Here is a 25334-nt window from a genome sequence, read left to right as displayed (position 1 = left end):
TCAATAGTCAAGTCATTTTGTTTGTGCTTAGCCTATAGTTTCTATACCACATTTATCTTAAGTCTTTAAAGCTACACGAACTGGGGAAAAAATTGCAAAATGGGGTTTGTCCAATTTCTGATGATATTTTCCATAGTCAAAGTTAAGGGATCCAGTGTCTAGATCATGGTCTCTGATGTTTGAAGAACGTATTGCTGACAGGTTACTGGCAATCATGTATGGTAGGAAAGGTTCTCTGTGTCGATGGCCAATGGTTACGTATAATCTGTTGAGATTAATGGGTGGTACATATGAACAAAGGGTATACGTTTGTAAACATTTCATGAAGTCCGCGTGTATAACATTTTGTTTAGGTGATTGGTGATGTCCAAGCTCTCTAGTTAACAGTTGGGGTGCTTCAACCTCGAATGAATCAGTCAAAATTGTGGATATTCTTGGAGTACTTGCAGGTCGGACACTATGCTTGTTACCCAATAACATGGTAAAATGGCAACTGGTAAAGTGGTAAACCCAATAAATAATCCACTGTAGAAGACAACTCCATAATGGCTCTAGGGTAGAGGAGAGTTGAGATAGGGGATAGTAAGATGTATATTCTTTTCATTTTTTTATATTATTAGTTCGCTTGCTTTTTCATGCCACCAGCTACAAACCACAGACTACATTTTACTACTTTTTCCCAGTTCTATAAAACACTTCCTTTGAAGAGTATCATGATTTGCTATGGGTCTGCCAAGACATAAACTGCTCTAATATCTAGAAAAACTGTATATCAACCCATGTACGAAACCATGAAGGTGTCCATGCTTGTTGGTCTCCATAAAAAAAGATAAAACTAGGAACCAACTAAACAGGCGGCACTCGACAGGTGGTATTTGTATACTCATGTTGGAAGATCATAGCAGTATCCATGACTTATAGTGGGGATCTATAAAAGAGAACTCCCGACTATAACGTCTTAATAGGACAAAAAGAAAGGGGTTTTCTTAAGGGTCATAGTTCAGATTATTTTTATAGTAGAAGCTTTTTTTCATTCAGTTCTCTTCTCTGTTTTCAGCCATAAGGTGCCTATACACATTAGATAAAAGTTGGCTGGGATTGACCCACCATCTAATGTGCATGGCGACCTGGACTTCCATCCAACAGATGATGTTGGGGGAGAGAAGAATCCATGTTAAATTCAAGCGGTGATCATTTTGTTTAATTCAGGGATAAGCTGCTGCCAGAAGAATTTGGCAGTGGCTCGCTGAAGACAACAGGAGAGCTCAGTAGAGTCGAGCATTCCCATGTATGGTGGGGACAGGAACGATAGTTGTAATGTTCACTAAACTTTCCTTTAGCCAAGACCTATGTAATTTGTATTGCCAGCTATGGAGTTTAATGCTTCTCTACGGATCTGAAATAGTTACATGGGCAAAACAAGGCATAAAACAGAAGGAACAATAAAGTTATGTAACAACATATGGCACCCAGTATACAAAGGTCGTTTGAAGACTAAAATAAAACAACAACAGACGTGATTATCTCTTTTTATTTCTGTATTTCCTGTAGAGAAACCAGAGATCCAGGATTACGTTTCATTGATCTAATATGCTGTAATATTCTATTTTACTTTTTACTTTTCAATTTTCAATCGCAGCAATTTAATTCCCATTGTTTTGCTGGGCAGCAAGCTTTAGCCCATGAAATATAATCAGGTATGGTAAAATTATGTGTTGTATGCTATGTTTGCGTTACAGCTCACAGCATAGTATCCAGTGTCAAATTTCCCTATCTATATTGTCAATTTACATTGCATCGTGTTGGGTAACAGAAGTCTTTTCCATGGCTGTTGGGCTAATTTCCCACCTTCTGACACCCAACATGACATTCTGTAAGCCTGACTCTTACCAACACGTTAGGTAACCAAGGCAGATCTCAGTTTTTCTGGTATTCTCGCACTTCGGGAACATTTAGTTGGTGATACATTACCCATCAATTGAAAAGTTTTTTAAGTGGTGGCTGGTGGTAGGTTGATTGCAAGCTTTGAACACAGAACATTAATTTTCATATCATAAAGGCACTAATGTACTGAGCAGTACATTATGCTTGATGGTTACAGTTCTCTTTCCTAAGACACAGTGTGTGTCGCATTTACAGTTTACAATTGGCACTGTATGTTTGGCGGTTGCAGTGCTCTATAGGTGGCACTGTTAGTTGTACATGGTTACATTGATTGAAAAAAGAAGTAGGTCCATCAAGTTCCATCTTTCTTCACCAGTTATCTCTTGATTATTTAGAACCCACGATGCCATTTGTCCTGATGAAAGCATCCAGTCCTTTTTTTAGATGTTGATATAGTATATGTCATTACTACCTGTCACAAAAAGGGATCAAAGTCTGGGTGGGCACACAGGCCATGTACGTTGGTGCAACAGACTGGGAAGACATGCAGGAAACAGACAGCAGTTAACTAGGGAACTGTAAGCTGCAGGCAGCCAGGAGATGTCTTGGAGACTGCAAACAGGTTGCAGAGTTACTAAAGTCCACAGGCAGACAGGAGACTTAAGGTCTGGAAGCTGCAGGCAAACAGGAGGCATCATAGAGACTGCAGACAGATAGAAGACAAAACTCGACAATAACAAGATATAATAAATATCATGGAAGTTACAGGCAGGTTGGAGACATCCTGGAAACAGCCGATGGACACGCAGCAGAAGACCCAGAAGACCAAGAACAGGTTGCAGTCAGAACTCAGGAGTAACTAGAACAGTTTGTAGTACTGAAATCTGCAGACAGGGAACTGTGATAATGGAAACTGCAGACTGGGATTTGTGATACTGGAAACTGCAGAAAGACAGGAGACATCTTGGAGACTGCAGAGAATTAGCAGTGGTACTGAAAACCGCAGACAGGTAACTTAGCGACTGGAAACCACAGGCAGCCAAAAGACTGTAGACATGAACTATGCAAAGGCAAACTAAAAGTCTTACTAGAAAATCTTAGGCTACTTTCACACTAGTGTCGGTACGGGGCCGTCGCCATGCGTCGGCCCGACGTACTGACGCAAACTGTGAAGAAAATGAATAACGGGGGCAGCGGATGCAGTTTTACAACGCATCCGCTTCTCCATTGTAAGGTTTGGGGAGGAGGGGGCGGAGTTCCTGCCGGGCATGCGCGGTCGGAAAAAGCGGAACCGACGGGCAAAAAAACGTTGCATGCAACGTTTTTTGTCCCGACGGACTGCAAAAACACGACGCATCCGTCACAAGACGGATGCAACGTGTGGCAATCCGTCGCAATGCGTCGCTAATGAAAGTCTATGGAGAAAAAACGCATCCTGCGGGCAACTTTGCAGGATGCGTTTTTTCTTCAAAACGACGCATTGCGACGGAGGCCAAACTACGCTAGTGTGAAAGTAGCCTTAATTCTAAGGCACAGGTGTGTGTCTTTGGAGGCCTTATGTAAGCCTAGGAACCTCATCACATGGGAGCACGTCAGGCTACTTACAAAACCCGATGTGGAGCCCAAGAATGTTCAGTGGACCAGGGTGTAGGGAGCAGAGCCCGGCCCTTGAGCAGGTATGTAGCATTACCCCTTGTGGTAGGGCATTTCACAGTTTAACCCTTTCCTATTTAGATGCCAGAATCGCCTTTCCTCCACTCGTATGAATGTCCCCTGGTCCTTTGTAAGGTCTTTGTAAGGAATAAATCATAGACCAGTCCTTTCTATTGAGCTCAGATGTATTGTTGGTTGGCAATCACACTTGGCAATCACACTTGGTGGCACGAAACACGTCTGCATTTCAAAATGCAGACAGAACAGTCCTTTTCTCACCAACAGTGTATCTAGACCACTTTCAACCTTTAACACAGTCAGAGAAGAAAAAGTTCCCAAGCTCCTCTCTTCTCCTCACCCTACTACCTGCACTAGAGACCCTATTCCCTCACACCTCTTCCTGACAATCATTGCCCACCTAAGAAAAAAATGTATCTTCTCTATTTCTTTTGGTATCTTTCCTTCCTCTTTCAAACATATCACCGCCAACCCATTAGTAAAAAAATAACTCTTAACCCATCCTGCTCTATCTACAGACCTGTCTATAATCTCCCTTCTGGAATGCTTGGCTTGAGCTCCACAAGCAGGAGATAGCTGTCAGCCAACATACACATTAGATAACTGTCCTTCTGCATCCACATTAGATACCGTAGATGTTGACTGATCGTTCATCTGACATCTATCTCGTCCATGTCCTCCAAGCTAAAGGCTCTTGTGTTCTCTATGAGAGCCAAAGAACAAAAAAATCGGTTGTTGGAAATCCAACATGTCAGATGCTTTTGTTGGAGGAGAGTTGGGTTTGCCCTATACACACTAATCATTCAATCTCACTGCAATAGGTGGGTTTGGCCGACTTTAGTCTAATGTGTATTGCGGCCTTTACTCTCCTGGCATCTTCCTGATGACTGCCCTTAGTAAAGTCCCTAACGATCTACTAACAATGAAATATAACGGTCACTACTACTCTCTTCTGATTCTTCTGGATCTCTCTGCAGTGTTAGATCACCAGCTCCTCACTATGCTCCGATCTATTGGCATTAAGTATACTGCTCTCTTTATTCTCCACATACATCTCTGACCACTCTTTGTGGCTTGTCTACTTTTTTTTTCTTTTTGATGCTGTTGGACTTTCTATGGGTTCAGTCCTTGTTTTTTTTCACCTCTATTGGGCGACTATCATCAGATTTAGCTCATAACAACCAATTATTCAACCTCTCCTGACGTCACCCACACACTACTATAAATTAACAGTGATTGTCTGTCCGCTTTCTGATTGTCTGTCCTCCCTCTAACTGAAACGGAATCTTTCCAAAATTGTAATTTTTGTGTTTAGTGTCTTTATTATATGTCACTCTGTAATGTCTGATCTGGTCTGATGTATCCTCTAAATTATAAACTGCTGTGGAATATGTTAGCGCCAAGTAAATACAAATTATTATTGTCAATCTATCACACATTTATCAACTTTCATTTTTAATGCTAATAAACTAGATAACACACATCAATCAAATTCACTAACTTTCCAAATTTTGGGAAACTCTTTGCACCCTGCTTTAATTCCTGAGAGCTCTACTGTGCACTTGTTCAGTTCACTACACCTCGGGACTGAACATCTCAGACCAATTCATAGGCCTCATGATTCCCTAAATTTACTGCTATATGATGGTCAAGCTAATAATCAACTCTGCCCTCCCGGTCCCAGCTACATCTTCTTCTAGAGTTTGAAGTCTTTTACCACCCAGCAACTTGGATCCCCTCCGGGCTCCATACAGCTGGCTAAACACATTGAATGTATATAATTCGAAAAGGCTGATCACCTACACTATATGATGGCCTCATGACTTTTTCAGGATGGCAGATGTTAGGATAGAAAATGATCAGGAAATTGGAATTTAGCTGCCTGACGATTTTGTTCTCAGGACATAAGCCATCTTCAGAGGAGCCATGCTCTCTGATGTGTATGGCCTGAAATATCCCATAGCCCCAGAAGACCCATTCAGAGATAACTCCTCCAAGAACTTATAACACTCTTAGCTTTCTAGTACTGTGTCCCATGTACCTAGTCTTCTTCTAAAACATAAAGGGAATCTGTCAGTAGGATCAACTCTCCTAAGGCTACTTTCACACTTCTGTTTTCTGGGGTCCATCGTGGTGCAGCAAAATGACGTATCGACGGACGTCATGAAAATAGGTAAAAACGTGTGCGAGAGAGAAGAGAAGAGACTGACTTTTTCACTGACTAGAAAATCCTTCTGGGCATGCTCAGCAGGGAAAAACTGGATCCGTTGCTGGATTCCATTGTGTGACGGTCAGCGACGGATCCTGCGTCCATAGTCTTCCATTGTAGCCAACGACGGGCAACGCAGGATGCATCGCTGAACAATTTTCCGACGTGCACAGAAAACGTTACAATGAACGTTTTCTCTGCACGACGGACCACTATTTTACGACGGATCCAGTGCACGACAGATGAAACGGATGGCCATCCGTCACAATTCGTCGCTAATACAAGTCTATGGGAAAATGCAGGATCCTGCAAATTTTTTTGCAGGATCCTGCATTCTCAAAAATCGACGGATTGTGATGGATCTGAAAAGACGGAAGTGTGAAAGTAGCCTAAGCCGTCTACATGGGCATGTAGGTCATAGGAAGCTGAATAAAATGATAACTTGATGTCACGATATTGTATGAAATATAATATGATGTTGTAGCTTTGCCCTTCAGCCCATGCTGTGGGCTACAACCCCCCCTTCTCTCTCTGGCTCTCGTTGCTTCTCTGTGTGCTTCAGAATGTATGGTAGAAGAGGGTTTTATTGCCCTGGCCATAAATTCCAGGCTCGAAGCAAGTTACTCGTCCCCCTCCCATCTGTACTAGCTATAACTGGTATAGAAGTCTCCAAAAAACATGAGGGTCTTTGTTCTAATATGATAAGATATTGGGCCAACGACTTGGGCTAGGAGAATATTAAATACACATTGCTAACGACCATCGGCGGATCGTTCCGCCACTGTAAGCAGGAGCCTCCAAGTCCAACAGGGAGAGAGTATGGATTTCTCTGGAACTAAGTGTCCCTACTAGCCTGAATTTAGTATCTATAAAGAGCAAATCTTAATACAAGATGAATGCTGGGTGTGTTATGATCCTGACATGTTCTGTAGCGGAGATACAGGCATTAGACAAACTTGTGTGAAATCTAGTAAGACTGAAAAGATAGGAGTGTCTGGGTAAGCCAGCCCTGTTGGTGATGTCACAGGCTGCGGTTTATAAGTTTTGCCAGACCCCCAGCAGTTTAGTTTTACCTGGGAAGCCCTGACTGCTAGCCTGATGCATTGGGACATATGGAAACTAGCCTGGTTGCCTGCAATGCTCTGAACACATGTAAGTGTTGATTTCTCAAGTAATCCTTGGTTTTTTTATAATTACCTTGTACATATTTTCAATTGTCTCATATTGTAACATCTTTTTACAAACACTGCCTTAACTTTAATGGAGTAAAATATATAAATTACTAGTTCGTTCTTCCTGTTCTAAAACGTACCCTAAGTCTTCTGAAGGGAATTACGCTACTGTTTTGGGTTAGCTTCAGACCCGTTTAATCGAAGCTGGTGGCAGCACACCTTTGTACTGGGTAGTTGGGAGTCATTGTAGCGACTGCGGCATTGATAATTATTGTTCCTGCCTGAGTGGGAGTATTTATATCGCGTCGCTGCAGCATGCTCAATAGCCAGTACATAGCAGGCAGCCTTTCTGGTGGTTAATTACCCCAGGTGCAGTACCTAGTCTGACCTGAGAGTAAGGGGGAGGCCAGAGAGCTCAAGTTTCAAGTGGAGCTGTAAGTGGGATATACATAAATCCCTGCAGTTCGTGGTATATTGAAGGGCAGTGGGATACCTAAAATAAGCCCCGGCTGTAAACTGAGAGGTCAATAGCCTTGTGTGTGTTTTTTCATCACATTGTGGAGTGAAGGGATAACTAAGATAAGCCCCCCTGCACATGTGTTAGCCGTCTGTTGGCCTAAAGTCACCCGGATCCGTGACGTGGGGGTGACGGTCACGGTGTGAATCGTGACACTTGATATCTGTGATCCGATGTTTTATTCCAGAGAAATACAATTTTTTCTTAATTTGTGTATAAGCTGTTAAGATCTCTGGGCCGGATTTTGATCTCCCTGAGAATTGGCCTCTAGAGGCTATTTTAAATGAAAGTAGGGAACTATGTAATGACTGACAATCTGCTCTCCTGATGCGCATGTTTCACACTGGTAACTCCCTCCATCATTTAAAATAAGGTCTGGAGGCAGATTCTCAGGGAGACCTGTGTCAGGCACGTAGATCTAAACAGCAAATTTATATGTTAAGAAAAATGTTGATTTGTCTGGAATAAGACATTGGATCGCAATTTTTTTTATGAATTACATTTCCATAAAGACAGCTTATTATTTAACTTCTGTATGCCCTTATGTCAACACAACACCTTGGTGGCACAATTCTCCGACCTTTGACAACACCCGAACCAATGTTGTCATCTCAACCTGAAGACAGGACATGGCCTAAAGCTCTGCAAAAATTATTTTGTAAATGATTTTGTGAACTTCTGCTGATGTTTTAAATAGAAGTGATAGAGTACAACATATTGTCCCTTAGTTACTAGTAAGCATGAACATCTGGCTTGATTTGGCCTTGAGCATGTTTCTCTGGGAAAATCTCTTGAATAGTAAAATATTAACAATTTCTGTACTAGAACTGTAGGTGAAACTGCGTACAATCTCCAGCTCTCTCTGCCACATCTTCCTCTATCGATCCAAGCATTAGGTACCTGAGTCATCATATAGAACTGGGGCTCGGCAGCAGACCATCTGCTAAAACTTTGTCTGGAATGACACTTGGCCAAGAGGGTCAGTGTGTGTTAGGGGTCGAGTTCCCACCTATGCACAGGGGGAATCTCGGGCCATCTCCGCTGCGGTCTCTCATTCCTCTCCTGCCGCAGTTGAGCCTGCTCAGCGGAGACGTCAGTCCAAGCGTCTTGCTCAGTCCCACTCTGTACAAAGAGTTACTGCTGCCTTTCCTGCTTCTGCCATTGAAGTCAGTGCTGGGCAGCGGCGAGCAGACACTTCTGCGACTAAGTCCTGCTTTTCTCATTCTGAGCATGCCCTGAGTAAGGTCTCTCAGTGGAGATCGAGGGTCACATGGTAGGAAGGTCCAATTGCTGCTAGGACTAACTCCTGCTTTTCACACACTGAGCATGCCCAGGGTAAGATCTCTCAGTGGAGATCTAGGGTCACATGCTCAGTTATGGCAGTCTCTCATTGGTCCTTCTAGGAAGGTCTTTTTCTTGCTGCAGCTAAATAAGGCTCGCATGGCCGCAGGGCCATGCGCTAGTATCAATGCATGACATGAGTTTTGCGCCACTGTGGTCACGCTTGTGTGTATTCAGGGACCCGGCTGAAATAAGCCACTAGAATACCGGCACCTCCGGTGAGGAGATTGTGTGTTTGGTTACAGAGCCCCGGCTGAAATAAGCCACTAGAATACCGGCTCCACCGGTGAGGAGATTTTATGTTTGCCTCCTGGACTGCGTGACCACAAGCTGCTATCTGCTCAGCAGTTACTGTGTATTCCTGTGGAGTTTAACAGGACACAGTCCTTTCCTTATAGCGACTCTGTGAAGCAACAGAGTTTGCTTCTACCGCATATCGTGCCGCTGTTTGCCAGCAGCAGGTTCTATTCCTGCACGGTGGACCCCGGGCTGCGAACGCACCAAATAACATCTCTATATTTACTCGGTGCGTTCCGCCAGCCCTAACAGTGTGTCACTAGCTCAGACGAACTTTCATTGGAGGCCACTTGGCCAATATCTCAGTATTTCGGTAGTTACGGCCTACAATACACGTTGGGGTGTTTCCAATTAGATTTGGGTACACTGGTCATTTTGTAGATGGTATCAAAGGTTTAGTTCAACGCAGGTAATCTCCAACTCCTACGCTGTGTACTTTTCAACAGATGAACTCAGGGTTACTGCAGGTTCCTGGCAGGTTCTACAAGACATCTGCTCGAATCATGGCTTCTTCAAATATGTCTTATGGCCAAAGATACTACAGCTGTCCATACAAATGGTGTAATATAATAAAGCCGAGGTGATGACTGAATATCCAGCTACTTTATAGGGATCAGTCAATGTAGTATTGGATGACAGTGTAGACAATGGAGACAGCAGCCGGGTCATGTATTTGGAGTATTTCCATATTTTCTAGTAAAGATGCTGTCCCTGATTGATTACTGCATTCGCGCATGTTATTTATCTAGTTTTTAGTATTTTTAACCTGTTTTTATATTTACACCTGTTTTATATTTAAATTCTCCTTTTAAGTTGCACCTTTTTTTTAGTCTATTTCATTTACGTTTGCCCCCATTTTTTTTTCTTTTTTTTTTTTTCATTATTACTTATTCATTACTTTTTAAAAAGTTATCAAACTTTTGTGCTAATGTACTCTGCTTTCCCCACTATGTTGCTTACCCCATGTGCAGGGCATTGCTATAGCTTAGGTATCCATGGTTACGACCACTCATATAGTGACAGTAAGTTAGCTATTAATGGTCGTATCCATGGATATCTAAGCTACTGCAATGCCCTACACATGGGGAAAGAGACATAGTGAATCAGAAGAACTAAATTAAATTTCTAATTGGAGTTATTTGCTAATATTATTATTATTACACCTACTGCATATTGAGATAGGATCTTGGAGATGGAAATACGCCTATAAAGGTCCCCATACTACCAAATTGTAAAGTTTATAAATTTGTCCTTCAAGGAAACTCAACCAACCGCGATCAAGGGGGCATCTCAGATATCCTTGCAGCTGCTGCTGATGACTATGTCATAATAATATTAATAATAATAATAATAATATAGCACAATTGTTAGATAACTTGATGCTCGTGGAAGAAAAGGAAGAATAAAACGGATGCACAAAAATGAAAATTTTGGGGTACAATTATTTTAACTTGTGGGTCTAACGAACCAGCTCTAAATCCGTTTTTTTTTTTCAGGATTAGGCAATCTGAGAAGTTCAAGGCAAATCACTGTCCAAACCAAGCACAATGTACAAACAGATCACTGCACCTTCCCACCTATTTGTTTTCTGGCATTAAAGGAGCAGGAGAAGGTTAAGGACAGGAAAAAAAAAAGTAGGTGGGAAAGGTGCACTGAACTGCTTGGCCACATTAAGGGTGCACCAATCAGCTTTTTCCAGTCCTTCCCCGTAAAAAAATTTTTAAAATCCCATCTCCAGTTCCTTGGAGGCAATATAGCTTTTTATGTGTCCATGTTTAATGGCCCTTTACCAGTGTCAGGTAATAAGATCTGCAATGTAAGGCTCAGCTGACAGGACCATAAATGCCTGCATGTCGCCTGACCCTGAAGGAAACCAGAGATGGACTGGATTGTATGAGAACTGAAGTGAAGTTATAGATGTCTGGTGAGATAACGCTCTATAGGCTGCAGGTAAGGCGCCGATACTCACTTACTGACATTTTACTGTCTTACCTGAAAGAGATTGTAGATAAGGTGAAAAGACAGCACAAGTGCCAGACTATAGTATACAGTAATGGCGGGGAAAAGATTCTTAGGATAACTTGCAATTCAAACAGGCTGACGATCACCCAATGAATGAGCAAAACGCTAATCCCTCGGGTGAAATTACCTTTTCCACAAAACATCATGGTTCTCGGCAGCATATTGCACCGTCCTGTGTAAACACGACTTGTGTTGCCGAGAATAATGGCAATCTGTGTGCACGGAATTACTGATACTATTATTGAACGTTCAGTGCGCATCATTTAGCGCCCACTGCTTGTGTAAACAGGCTAATAAAACACCACTGATCGGAAAGTATATGCCTATCGGTAATCAAACCTTTAGCTGGATCTGGATCAACATAAAACATTTATAAAAGATTCTTCTAGAAATCTTGGACCTTCTTCAGTATTCTTAGTTATCGGTTCATGTGGGTCTTCCTTTCTTGGTTACAGCCGTATGGAGCCCATACACCTTAGATAGCTGTTGGCTGACAACTGTCTTTCCCAAATGCCCCCATGCACTTGGCCAAGAGATAATGTATTCTCTATGGTGAGAGTAGTGTATGAAGCTTGCAGACTTATCTGGAAGCTCCCCAATCTGAAAGTTGCCCAATGCTTTTATTACTGTAGAACAAAAGGAATCGGGCGCTTGAATAAGGGTACCGTCACACAGTGGCATTTTGATCGCTACAACGGCACGATCCGTGACGCTCCAGCATCGTAACAATATCGCTCCAGCGTCGTAGACTGCTGTCACACTTTGCAATGTACGACGCTCGAGCGATAATTTCATGACGTATGTGCGATGTAGAAGCCGTTGGTTACTATGCGCACATCGTATACAATATCGTGCACACCTTTGTTACACCATGCGATCATGCCACCACAGCGTGACACTAGACGACGAAAGAAAGTTTCAAACGATCTGCTACGACGTACGATTCTCAGCGGGGTCCCTGATCGCAGGAGCGTGTCAGACACAGCGAGATCGTAACTATATAGCTGGAACGTCACGAATCGTGCCGTCGTAGCGATCAAAATGCCACTGTGTGACGGTACCCTTAAAACTTCCCAAATCTTATCTCCCCGTGACATCATCTCTTGGTGGAGAATCGGGAGGATTAAGCCTCTCATACCCATTAGACTAAAGTTGACTGAACTTGCCGATATCGCCAGGTTCGGTCAACAGTCCAATGTGTACAGGCTCCGATGACAGCTTTTGTTCTCTAGAAATAGACCACAAGAGAGGTCTCTCTCTTACAGAACACAGGAGCGCTCGACATGGTATGGAAGAGTCAGTCGAGATAACTGCCAGCCGTACGATCAGATGAGCCATAGTTCAGTCGACAGCTGTTTGTTGGGGGGCTTTAGATCGTCAGTCTAGTTATCTGGTTTGGACAACTATTGTCTAATTTTTATGGTGGCCTTAACCCAAAATTGATAATGGTACAAGACTATGGATGTAACATATACCAGAATGCCAAATATGGAAGATAAGGAGAGAGGGTTGAAGAAGGAAGAGTCTGCGTGTACTTGTAAGTTCTTTATAGCCTTCAATATGAACGTTTGCCATTTTTTTGGTGTAAGTAGTAGACGTAAAGGGATGGTATGGCCACAGTAATAACCGCAGAAGCACCATGCATAGGGAGAAAATAACAAATTGATGTATACACATCTGCTGTCACCCCGTGGATCCAGAACATGGTGCTCTTGTGGTCATCGCCAAACTAGAAGCCATGTCATGAACGCTCTACTATCCCACCACTACTGTGACCTGTGATTGCAGCGTTCATAGAACTAGAACCTCTTGTCATCAGAAAAAAATAATCTACTGACGAGCTCTTCCTAGCTACTAGATCACAGTACGTCAGTAGTCTTGCGAACGATAACACCATGGCTTCCAGTCTGGAAAAGACCACCGAATCGGCCACCGAATCGGCCGAATCGGCCGATCCACAAGAGTGACCACAGGTGAGTATTGCTTAATTTGTTATTTTGATCCCATGCTTGGCTCCTCTAGAGTTTTTATTAGGACTGGAAATTCCCTGTTTGATTTAATCATAAGATCAATTCTTGTTTACATTCTTAAGTGTTTATTGGGTTATTGCCATCTTTTAATTATAAGGAAGCGCATAGAAAAAAGAGAAGGATTGGACATAATCCCTTGTGCAAGAAGAGAAGTGCAAGTATGTAATAAACAGTCATCTAAGCGCTACATAAAAGGTGGAATAATAAAATAAAAGACGTGTTAATCAATAAAGGCTAAGAGTATATATAATGTACTTATGTAATATATACTTTATTTGTTTTTATGGAGTAGGAAACAACAACAATTCTTCCATTTTTGGTTTTTTAGAATGTTCACGTGTGATCTGAATGTCATGAATTCTGTATTAATACTATTGATGGGCAAACCCGTTGATGTCCAGGTCGTTTAAAAAAAAATTTGGTTCAGGTACCAAAATGGCATCTGAACTCGAACCTGAACCCGGACCCCATTTAGACGAATGGGGGGCCTGAACATCCATTTTTTCCCACGCTGTCATCTGTGTGACAGCTTTGGAAACATTCAAAGTTCGGGCTGCCGAACCCGAACAGTAACACAGACTTCATTAATAAGTCCGTGTTCGAGGTCCATGTATAGACACTGGTACATGTTTGATATGGACCCCAAACTTTACTGTTCATGTTCGCCCATTACTAATTAATACCAAATGTATCGAATTTAATTTTTTAAAATAATTTGTTTGTGTGTCTCAGCCTTCCAATATCTAGAACATGTTTTTTTTTCCACCACTGGAGTTGTTTGCGAGCTTGTTTTATTTCTGCGGGATGATTTGTGATCTTTATTATCATTTTGGGGCGCATATCATTTATTTGATCACCTTTTTATTCTGTTAAACATATAAGCTTAAACTTTATCACACTGGATGAGATCAGTAATATATTCATTTTATCACACGGGTCCGTGCCAATATAACAATACAATTATATAGATTTTATTATTTTTTCTGATAAATTAAGGAATTTTTTCAAGAATGTTAGTTTAGATTTTGTTTATTTTTTTTTACATTTTTTAAACCTTTTTTTTACTAAATGGCCATAAACATCTAATCTCCTGATGTCTAAAATAATATTAATAATGCATACAATACCGTTCAAAAGTTTAGGGTCACTTAGAAATTTCCTTATTTTTGAAAGAAAAGCACAGTTTTTTCCTATGAAGCTAACATTAAATGATTCAGAAATACACTCTATACATTGTTAATGTGGTAAATGACTATTCTAGCTGCAAACATCTGGTTTGTAATTAAATATCTTCATAGGTGTATAGAGGCCCATTTCCAACAACCATCTTTCCAGTGTTCTTATGGTACTTTGTGTTTGCTAACTGTGTAAGAAGGCTAATGGATGTTAGAATACCCTTGAAAATCCTTGTGCAAGTATGTTAGCACAGCTGAAAACAGTTTGGCTGATTAGAGAACCTATAAACCCTGACCTTCCTTTGAGCTAGTTGAGAATCTGGAGCATTACAATTGTGGGTTCCATTAAACTCTCAAAATGGCCAGAAAAAAAGAACTTTCATGTGAAACCCGAAAGACTATTCTTGTTCTTAGAAATGAAGGCTATTCCATGTGAGAAATTGCCAAGAAACTAAAGATTTCCTACAACGGTGTGTACTACTCCCTTCAGAGGAGAGCACAAACAGGCTCTAGCCAGAGTAGAAAGAGAAGTGGGAGGCCCAACAAGACAAGTATATTAGAGTCTGTAGTTTGAGAAATCGATGCCTCACAGGTCCTCAACTGGCAGCTTCATTAAATAGTACACGCAAAATGCCAGTGTCAACGTCTACAGTGAAGAGGCGACTCCGGGATGCTGGCTTTCAGGGCAGAGTGACAAAGAAAAAGCCATATCTGAGACTGGCTAATAAAAGGAAAAGATTAATATGGGCAAAAGAACAGACATTGGACAGAGGAAGATTGGAAAAAAGTGTTATGGACAAACAAATCCATGTTTGAGGTGTTTGGATCACAAAGAAGAACATTTGTGAGACACAAAACAAATGAAAAGATGCTGGAAACGTGTCTGACGCCATCTGTCAAGCATGGTGGAGGTAATGTGATGGTCTGGGGTTGCTTTGGCGCTGGTAAAGTGGGAGATTTGTACAAAGTAAAAGGGATTTACGGAAGGCAAACACTCCATTTTGCAACGCCATGCCATACCCTGTGGACAGCGCTTGATGGGAGCCAATTTCATCCTACAACAGGACAATGACCCAAAGCTCACTTCCAAATTATGCAAGAACTATTTAGGGAAGAAGCTGGCAGCTGGTGTTCTATCTGTAATGGAGTGGCCAGCGCAGTCACCAGATCTCAACCCCATTGAGCTGTTGTGGGAGCAGCTTGACCGTATGGTGGAAAAAGTGCCCATCAAGCCAAACCGACTTGTGGGAGGGGCTTCGGGAAGCATGGGGGGAAATTTCTCCAGATTTCCTCAGCAAATTAACTGCTAGAATGCCAGAGGTCTGCAATGCTGGAATTGCTGCGAAGGGAACATTCTTTGACGAAAGCAAAGTTTCAAGGAGAAAATTATTATTTCAAATAAAAATATTTTTTTCGAACCTTGTCAATGTCTGGACTAGATTTTACATTCATTTGGCAACTCATTTGATTAATAAAAGCATGAGTTTCCATGGAAAACACAAAATTGTCTTGTGACCCTAAACTTTTGAACGGTAGTGTATGTTGTAACGGGGTCTAACAAGCTGGGGTACCTCTTTCAGTACCACCCCGTGTTTCAGGAGGTCCACTCTGCTTTTGCTGGATTCTGAATGGAGGACGCTGGCTGGAATTCCTTGGTTACGTGAGAGCATATAAAAGCTGACTGCTACCCCACGTATTTCCAGTCTAAAAGAACTCACTTTATTTACAGCACACAAAATATATTACACAGATACACAGGGCAGGCCAATAGAAAAAGCAGGCCAGACATACATTACAATAGCCGCAGGGGGCCGGAGCCTGCTGATATTTACTGTGGGAATTACAAAGGTGGGGGAGGACAGAAGGGGGATATCTTGTCCTCTCTGCCCAGTGGCGCAGCCTGTGGACTGATGCATTTCACATGGAAACTATTATACATACATATACTGCATAACATTCTTGGTGCTGGGGGGTTCTGTAACACATGTATTGCAAGTGATGGTGTGAGCTCCGCTTCTGCCTGATCGCACGTCATCACTGCACCATATTAGTACAGCAGCTTGTTGGAACAGCGCAGGATATTAAGAGGTTAAATTGACATATTTTAATATCTTGAAATTTCCTAATTCAAGCTACAGAATGTGGTATCTGCCCTCGAGGTCTTTGTGACCTGAATAGTTAAAGTATTGTGCAGGCCAGTAAGTACTCCTATTGATTTAGAAATGTGCTGTATGAGGAACTCTTGAGAATTGGGCGTGTAACAATTTGGGGTACGATGTAGAAAGTCAAGGCGCTGCTTTCTCGTAAGAAAAAAAAAATCATGTTGGAAATAGAGAGGAAAATATTGTGAGAAATGGTACAACATCTTATTAGATGAGGATGTTGAAAGGCAAAATATACAGAGATTATGGAGCTATGGATTTTTTCTTAATAGGGTCATTGATGTTTCGCCATGAGGGCATAATCTGGGAAGTTATAAATCCGAGTACCTGTATATATGGTATATGTAATAATGAATACAGTAACTTGAAAGCAGTTAACCATATTAGAAAATTAACAAATAAAGCATACCAAAATATCTATATGGTCGCCAATATCAAGGAGTTTACCGCTATTCCCTAAAAGAAACCTTACCGTTTTGTTAGTTTGCAACATTTTCTGCCTGATCCTGAAACAGCCAGTCTTGTTAAAAAAATAAAATTCATTGTTTAATGTCCTGCTCTTCAGTCCCATCTTCAGTTTGTAGCCAGCTCCTTAGCCAAGAGGGTAGTGGTTAATAATCTTTTTTATCTAACTGCAGATATGGAAAAGGGGGAGGCTCCTGCTGCAGCCAGTTATCCTACAATCAGACACAAGATAGTAAGATCAAGAAAAGGGGATGTGGTTGAACTTCTGAGACACATAAAAAAAATTTTTCAATACTTCTCAATTTTAATTTAAATAAGTGATGAAATAGGATTTAGAAGATAAATGTGAAATTGAAGGAGGATTTGTTAGAATATTTTTTAATTGTGTGATTTTTCTATTTAAAAAGGTCTTGAAGTGGTTGACCCCCCACTTTAATACATAAAATTAATGGACTTCCCGGTGGTGTAAGAAATAAAAAAAAACTATACTCTCCTCCTAGCCCGATATCGCTCCTTCGTTCTCAGTACTGTGTCTGGAGACAGGTGGGGGACACAGAAAAAGTACCTCTGATAGATGAGGCAGCATGAAGTCTCACTTCACGGTTTAGCAAAACAAAAAAGTGGAGATGGACAAAACATGGAATCCCAAGTGGCCAAGTATGTTAATATAGTTGCGTAGTGACTTGAGTTGTATCTGTGGCCACCGGACCAGAGCATAGTAATCTTCCTATTGCCAGTTACATCCTTGGCACCTCTTCTGATTAATAGGCCTTGTTATGTCATACATACATCACTCCGCATCGTACTGACTTCATGGGGTCTACCAATCAGAAGAGGGGCTGGGAAGCCACAGGAGGATCCCGGTTTTCTGGCTCAGCGTGCACGGACTACTAATGTGGCTCCTAGACTAGGGATCTTCAAATCGTTTTGCTCAACTCTACCGTTAATTGGAAAACAATTATTGGGGTGAGTGGGTGTAGGAGAAAAGGAGAAAATTGGAAATGAGAAAAAAAGTTCACTTCAGAATCTATAATTTATGGTGACACTTTCATTTTATGGCAATCACAAATTGACAGTAATGGATATTTCTTAAGACAAATTGCAATGTTTTTCCATAAGAAAGCATTGAAATGTGGCACCATCTGGAACTTGTGGGCAGCCTTGTGACACTAGGTAGCTATGGCCTTGTTTTTCTTAAATAAATTCATATTTTTGCAATTACATTGTGTTTTTTTTCTTCTTTCAGGACTAATCCAGAGCTGACCATGGACTTCACCCACTCTGACACGTCCAGCCAACCACTGGTGGGTGGAGATATTCAAACTGAAGTTAGGCCAGACAGACCAAGGGTGATATCAAAAAGTGGCCACAGCAATGTGAAAATTGACAAAGTGGATGGAGTCTTTTTTCTTTACCTTCAAGACTTATGGACAACTGTGATTGACATGAAATGGAGGTATAAACTCACTTTGTTTGCCGCAACCTTTTTTTTGACATGGTGTTTTTTTGGAGTCATTTATTTCATCATTGCCATCGTACATGGAGATGTCCGTGCAGACCCAACTTCCAACCACACTCCTTGCGTAATGAACGTAGACTCTTTCACTGGTGCATTTTTGTTTTCTCTGGAATCACAGACCACAATTGGCTATGGGTTTCGGTTTATAACTGAGGAATGCCCAGTGGCTATAATCTTGCTGGTAGCACAGCTGGTCCTAACCACATTGATTGAAATATTTATCACTGGCACTTTCCTTGCCAAAATTGCCAGACCCAAAAAGCGTGCTGAGACTATAAAATTTAGCAATAAAGCAGTTATTACAAAACATGATGGAAAAATGTGTTTGGTGGTACAGGTGGCAAACATGAGGAAGAGTCTTTTAATACAATGTCAACTCTACGGAAAGCTTCTTCATTCATATGAAACCAAAGAAGGGGAGAAGATCCTACTCAAGCAAGCCAACATGAGTTTCCATGTGGACTCTTCATCTGAAAGTCCCTTCTTAATCTTGCCATTAACCTTTTACCACGTCCTTGACGAAAATAGCCCATTAAGGGATCTCACTCCCGAAAACATAAAGATGAAAGAATTTGAACTTGTCGTTCTTCTCAATGCCACAGTTGAGTCTACCAGTGTGGTCTGCCAAACTCGAACATCTTACCTTCCAGATGAGATCTACTGGGGTTATGAATTTGTTCCCGTTGTCTCTTTGTCTCCACAAGGGAAATATGTTGCTGATTTTAGTAATTTTGATAAAATAAGGAAGAGTGTGGAGATAAAACAAATAGTCTTTTCAAATTTTGAGAAGCAAAGGTTGGAAGAGGAATTAAGGAAGCAAGAAGAGAGGGAAAGAGAACATTATAACAGGGTGTCAATACAAAGTGATGTTTGACAAGTCTATAAGTTGGATTTCAACTGACTATGGAGGATGGGTTTTTATGATGTGCGTCCAGGCTAGTGACTCATCTCTGGAATTGTTTTTAATTATTTTATTGAACTTTTTTTTTCATTTGAATTTTGGAGAAGAGATCAATTTGTAGACTTGAAGACCTACTAAGGTCTCATGCCATATTATGGATCCATGTTGTATGGTACCCATGGATATCCAATGGTGTAAAGTTTTTTTGTTTTGTTTTTATAATTTCATTTTGGAATTCTTGAGAAAAAACATTGTGGTATTTTCCATTACATGCCATATTATGGATATATTGTAGGGTGTTGGATGTAGACATGATGCAACACAATGATTGTCTATGACGCTGTAATGATGAACGATAGATATTCTCCGAGCCACCATACAAAGCCTGGGATTGGTTGCATTTGGATAAGCTTAGTCCTTATGGACATACATGAATTACAGATTTGTATTGTATGGATCCATAATACAAAAAAACATGGGTCTATGAGGCTAATTTCATACACACAGAAGTTGTTTTTCTTCTGTGTGTTGGTTTTTCCACCATTCTACGGTGCCTACAGAGTTTTATTTTTGGATTCCTTGTAAATAGGAAACTGGGAAATATTCCATGAAATAAGCTATTATCAAGTATTCTCTTATAATGTATACTATCATTTGGTGGCACTGTACACAACATTAGGTGCCTTCGACTTTGCAAAATGTAACCATGAGGACTCCATGTTCTACAACTCAAGGTCTAGGGTTACTGATCTTGACTTTGTCATGTACATAAGACCAAAGATCAAATTAAAAATCTAAAATGCTAAACAATGTTGATTTTCAAACTAATACAAAAGGATTAACCTATAATCTGTCTCGTTTCATAAAGGTTTTGATGGACCTATAGGCCCTCATCTCATCTGAGATGAATCATCTCGCTATGTACTAGGTTCTCAGCCTGTGGAATAAGTACTCAAGGAGGTATCCACTTTCTTTTTGAGGGGTTCTTGCCCTTTCGCAATTCTGTAATGTTAACAACATAGTAGTTGGGATACTTGGCTTCCAAAAACAGCAAAAAAAAAAAAGCCCAAACATCTCTCTCTATTGTGTTATTGTCAATTTTAGGTATGAATTGTAAGCAATGACTTGTATTATAAAAACGGAGAGCAATTTTTATATATAATATGAATAAACATCTGCCAAACCACAAAAATTTATGTTTATAAAAAAAATACTAAAAAAATAAAAAAATAAATAAAATAAAAATAAATATATATATATATATATATATATATATATATATATATATATATATATATATATATATATATATATATCAAAGTTCCAAATGCTTGTGGGGAGGAATGATAATATGAAACCTGAAAAATGTTGAAATATGCTTTGTGCAATAAATATTTTACTATGAATGGTATTGTATGTTTATGTATATCAGATATATCACCCCCCAAGTCGTCCCCTAAGTACACAGATCGTGTACACCAAACATTGTCTCTTGTCACTGCACCTTTTCCCACTTCTTTTTTCTCCCTTAATTCATCACTGGCTTAGTGATAGAAAGCAGAGGGTGGTTATAAATGGTATAGTCTCTAACTGGGTCGCTGTGACCAGTGGGGTACCGCAGGGGTCAGTATTGGGACCTGTTCTCTTCAACATATTCATTAATGATCTGGTAGAAGGTTTACACAGTAAAATATCGATATTTGCAGATAATAATACAAAACTATGTAAAGCAGTTAATACAAGAGAAGATAGTATTCTGCTACAGATGGATCTGGATAAGTTGGAAACTTGGGCTGAAAGGTGGCAGATGAGGTTTAACAATGATAAATGTAAGGTTATACACATGGGAAGAAGGAATCAATATCACCATTACACACTGAATGGGAAACCACTGGGTAAATCTGACAGGGAGAAGGACTTGGGGATCCTAGTTAATGATAAACTTACCTGGAGCAGCCAGTGCCAGGCAGCAGCTGCCAAGGCAAACAGGATCATGGGGTGCATTAAAAGAGGTCTGGATACACATGATGAGAGCATTATACTGCCTCTGTACAAATCCCTAGTTAGACCGCACATGGAGTACTGTGTCTAGTTTTGGGCACCGGTGCTCAGGAAGGATATAATGGAACTAGAGAGAGTACAAAGGAGGGCAACAAAATTAATAAAGGGGATGGGAGAACTACAATAACCAGATAGATTAGCAAAATTAGTATTATTTAGTCTAGAAAAAAGACGACTGAGGGGCGATCTAATAACCATGTATAAGTATATAAGGGGACAATACAAATATCTCGCTGAGGATCTTTTTATACCAAGGAAGGTGACGGGCACAAGGGGGCATTCTTTGCGTCTGGAGGAGAGAAGGTTTTTCCACCAACATAGAAGAGGATTCTTTACTGTTAGGGCAGTGAGAATCTGGAATTGCTTGCCTGAGGAGGTGGTGATGGCGAACTCAGTCGAGGGGTTCAAGAGAGGCCTGGATGTCTTCCTGGAGCAGAACAATATTGTATCATACAATTAGGTTCTGTAGAAGGATGTAGATCTGGGGATTTATTATGATGGAATATAGGCTGAACTGGATGGACAAATGTCTTTTTTCGGCCTTACTAACTATGTTACTATGTTACTATGTTACTATGAAAGGAAAAACCATAATATTATTAGTTACGTCACATTTTTTTAAAATTGAATTCATCCTTTTTTTATTTTACATTTTGATGGTTCTTGCTTTCTCTAGCTCACTTGCCTGCTTTACTGTTTAGACTGGGACAGAGTAAACAGGGTCATCTCATTTTTTTAATGAGACGTTTGTTAAGTTAATGACAGCTCTGAAAGCCTAGATAAGGCGGAATGGTAACACTGTACACTATACACACATAGATTAGGTTATGTATGCATATTCCCTGATTTCCAGGGGAGAACACTATACTTCATGTCTCCCTGAAAACTGATTGAATCTATGTGATTTTGTGACCAATTGAATCCCAGCATTTTCACCTGCCATAAAGCACCCAAAATTTCGCCATGTAGTCTGTGGCGGGCTCAGGAATTGAGCCTGCACCATACTCGGCGGCATCTTGCTTCCTTCGATCACTTCTGTTTAACCATTTAATGGCTGCTATCAATCACTGAGAGCAGCATTTAAATGGGTGATATTGCAACTGCAAGCGTGCGCCTATCGGCTAATGTGGCCGCTGAAGATCCACATGGCTGCCTTGTAGGTCCTCCTATGAAGCCCCGTTTCTGGCTGGGCTTCATAGGAGAAACACAATTTAACTGAATCCTATAATACTGTAGTATTGCAATATATAGTGTAAGCAATCAAGTGATCACAGGTTCTCAAGTAACCTTAGTGGACTAAAAAATAAAGTAAAAATGAAAAAAAAAGTTTAAAAAAATATAAAAGTTTAAATCACTCCGCTTTTTCAATAATAATAATGATAATAATAAAAATAAACATATTTTATTGCCGCGTCTCTAATTTCCGATCTATCAAGATATAAAACTATATTTAACCAAAGTTAATTGTTGAAACACAAAAACTACTTTTTTCACTGCAAAAAATGCAGTAAAACTCAATCAGAATGGCGTATATATGAATAAAAATAAAGCCAAAAAATACTTTTCCTCAGAAAATGGCGAGACGACCCAATTCTTTTTCTTTTTTTTTCACAAAGTTCAGATTTTTTTTTTTCAACCACTAAAATATAAGTTTGGTATCACCGTAGTCATACTGACGTGAAGAATCCCACTGCCAGGTCATTAATATTTCATACTGAATGCTGTAAAAATCAGCCACCCTCAAAAAACAATGAAAGAATTGCTATTTTCGCACAGCACATTGATTTTTTTTATCTGTTCTTTAATACATTACAAAAAGTGAATAGCGTCATTCAAAACGTACAACTCATCCCATAAAAAAAATGACACCCTCATATGGATATAGTGATGGACAAATAAAAACAGTTATGGCTCCTAAAAGAAAGGGGGGGGGGGGGGAGAAATGGAAAACGCAAAAATGAAAAAATGGCCTGATCTTTAAGGGGTTAAAGTTCATATATTGTAGCAGCATGTACTGAAATGGTAGTCACTCAGCTGGAAGATAAGTGGTTGCTGGGCAACTGGAAGTAAACTTCCTGTAGAACACTCTAAGGGAAGTAAACTGATTTAAACTTTTGAAGAAAACAGTTGATAAAGCTATATGGTGTGCAAAAAAAAAGTTTAGGAGTGGCATACCCCATAATTTTGGGTTAGGCGTGGTTTACGGGTGGTAAATTATGGTGCCCATGCACATTAGTTAAAGATGTCGGAAATGGCAAATTGACTGTGTCGGTGAAATAAAGGAATGTTAGATTTGACTAATCAACGTGGACCTTTTGGATTTTTTCGATAAGCACGGGCTGCATTATTGGCTGAAAAAAATCCCACATTGGCCGATGCGGTCTTAAATGCATTTTTGGGCAATCGAGACATTATCGTCCCATCGGCCCATTTTCATCAAAAGTTTATGGAGATGTTTGGAGCTGAATGGAGTAACACATAAAAACCATGTGAATTGGACCTCGTCCAAGAAGGCTGAGGTCTTTCCTTAGCCATGACCATGAGTTATTTTACTAAGTAGCCCCCATTCGAAAGAATGGAGTAATTTGGTGATCCCAAAAATGGATTGGTTCAATTCAATAATAAAATATATGATATTGGTTGCTCATCAGTGTTATCGGCAAGGTGGTTGCTCGTAGTTGGCTGTCTCGCGAAGGAGTCCAAACCGGGACCATATCCAAAAGTGATCAAAGTAGAGTGCGATTTCAATGGCCCATTTACGATCTTACCAGTCAGTATAAGCATATATGACCTCAAACCTTATGTTTGCGTGTTATGTCATTAAATGTCATATATGCTTAGACTACCCAGTCTGGTAAGATCATAAATGGGCCATTGAAATGAAAACACATTTTTCTCTGTGCTCCGGCAATATTGAGGTACAAAAACAAGAATAATAATGATATTAATAACAATAATTAGAATAAATAACAATAATAATAAAAAGAATAAAGACACTAAACTTCTTACCAACAAATCAGAATCCACAAGTTACGGTATGTTTGGATAAAAATGTAAAAAAAAGATATGATTGATGGCTGCGGGGAACTGTGGCCTTTTGATAACACCGAGCTGTTTGAGCACAGAGGCGAAGAAGTGCTGTCATAGGGATAAGAGTCTTTCATTCATTTCCTATTTTTTTTTCAAAATGATAAAATATACTAAAGGACTCCGTATACTTTCTGCTCGATGTGAAATAATGTTGTGATCAGTAAGAAATCTGATCGGCTGCTAATGTTTAAGAATTTGCTCTTAAATCTCTGTAAATATACTTTTATAAATGATACATTAAATTCACCTTATTTCTTATATCATGTTGGTATATTGCTGTAAAAAGGTGGCGGACTAATAATGAATGTAAATATTTTTTTTTCCGATGTCAATGTATTATTGCAAAATGTGTAAGTTCTGCACTGATCAAATAATAAATGTTAAATTTTAAATATTTAATATCTTGGAGAAAAGTCTATCATTTGTAATTAATTACATTGTAACTAGAGTTGAGTGACTTTTACTTTTTTCGGATGGAGTCGGGTTTTGCGAAACCCGACTTTGTCAAAAGTCAGGTCGGGTGAAATCGACCGATTATTGCGAAAAGTCGGGGGCTGACTGAAACACGAAACCCAATGCAAGTCAATGGGGAAGCATAGTCGGCAGTGAGTGGAGGACAGGAAAACACCTACAGTGCCCATTTTAATGCCAAAAACATCAATTCTTATTTCTTAAGCTTGTCAATCTTAATTTACTTTATAATAATAGTTAGGCATTGAAAACTGGGGGTCATTTGGCTAAAGTTGTGGGGGGGTAGGGCAGGCTCAAGATTTTCGTGGGCCCAGGAAACGCGGAATACGTCAAGGCGGTGGAGCAGG

General features: G+C 40.2%; 1 protein-coding gene across 6 annotated transcripts in view; it reads left to right on the top strand.

Moving 5' to 3' along the window:
* KCNJ15 (potassium inwardly rectifying channel subfamily J member 15) overlaps positions 1-25334 on the top strand; it is a 190086-nt gene that overhangs the window by 64137 nt on the left and 100615 nt on the right. For 3 of the 6 annotated variants that reach the window (XM_069760746.1, XM_069760748.1, XM_069760747.1), the window contains exon 2: positions 18192-20627. The exons of 1 other annotated variant lie outside the window; for it this stretch is intronic. In XM_069760746.1, coding sequence (XP_069616847.1) covers positions 18192-19338 — 1147 coding nt within the window. In that variant the 3' untranslated portion in view covers positions 19339-20627. Of the gene's footprint in view, positions 1-1612; positions 1698-17158; positions 17178-18191; positions 20628-25334 lie in introns of those variants that run through there. 2 more of the 6 variants (XM_069760749.1, XM_069760750.1) reach the window with 2 other exon arrangements.

Source organism: Ranitomeya imitator, chromosome 3, assembly GCF_032444005.1.
Source record: "Ranitomeya imitator isolate aRanImi1 chromosome 3, aRanImi1.pri, whole genome shotgun sequence".
In the NCBI taxonomy this organism is placed as follows: Eukaryota; Metazoa; Chordata; class Amphibia; order Anura; family Dendrobatidae; genus Ranitomeya; species Ranitomeya imitator.
This window is presented reverse-complemented; position numbering and strand designations above follow the sequence as displayed.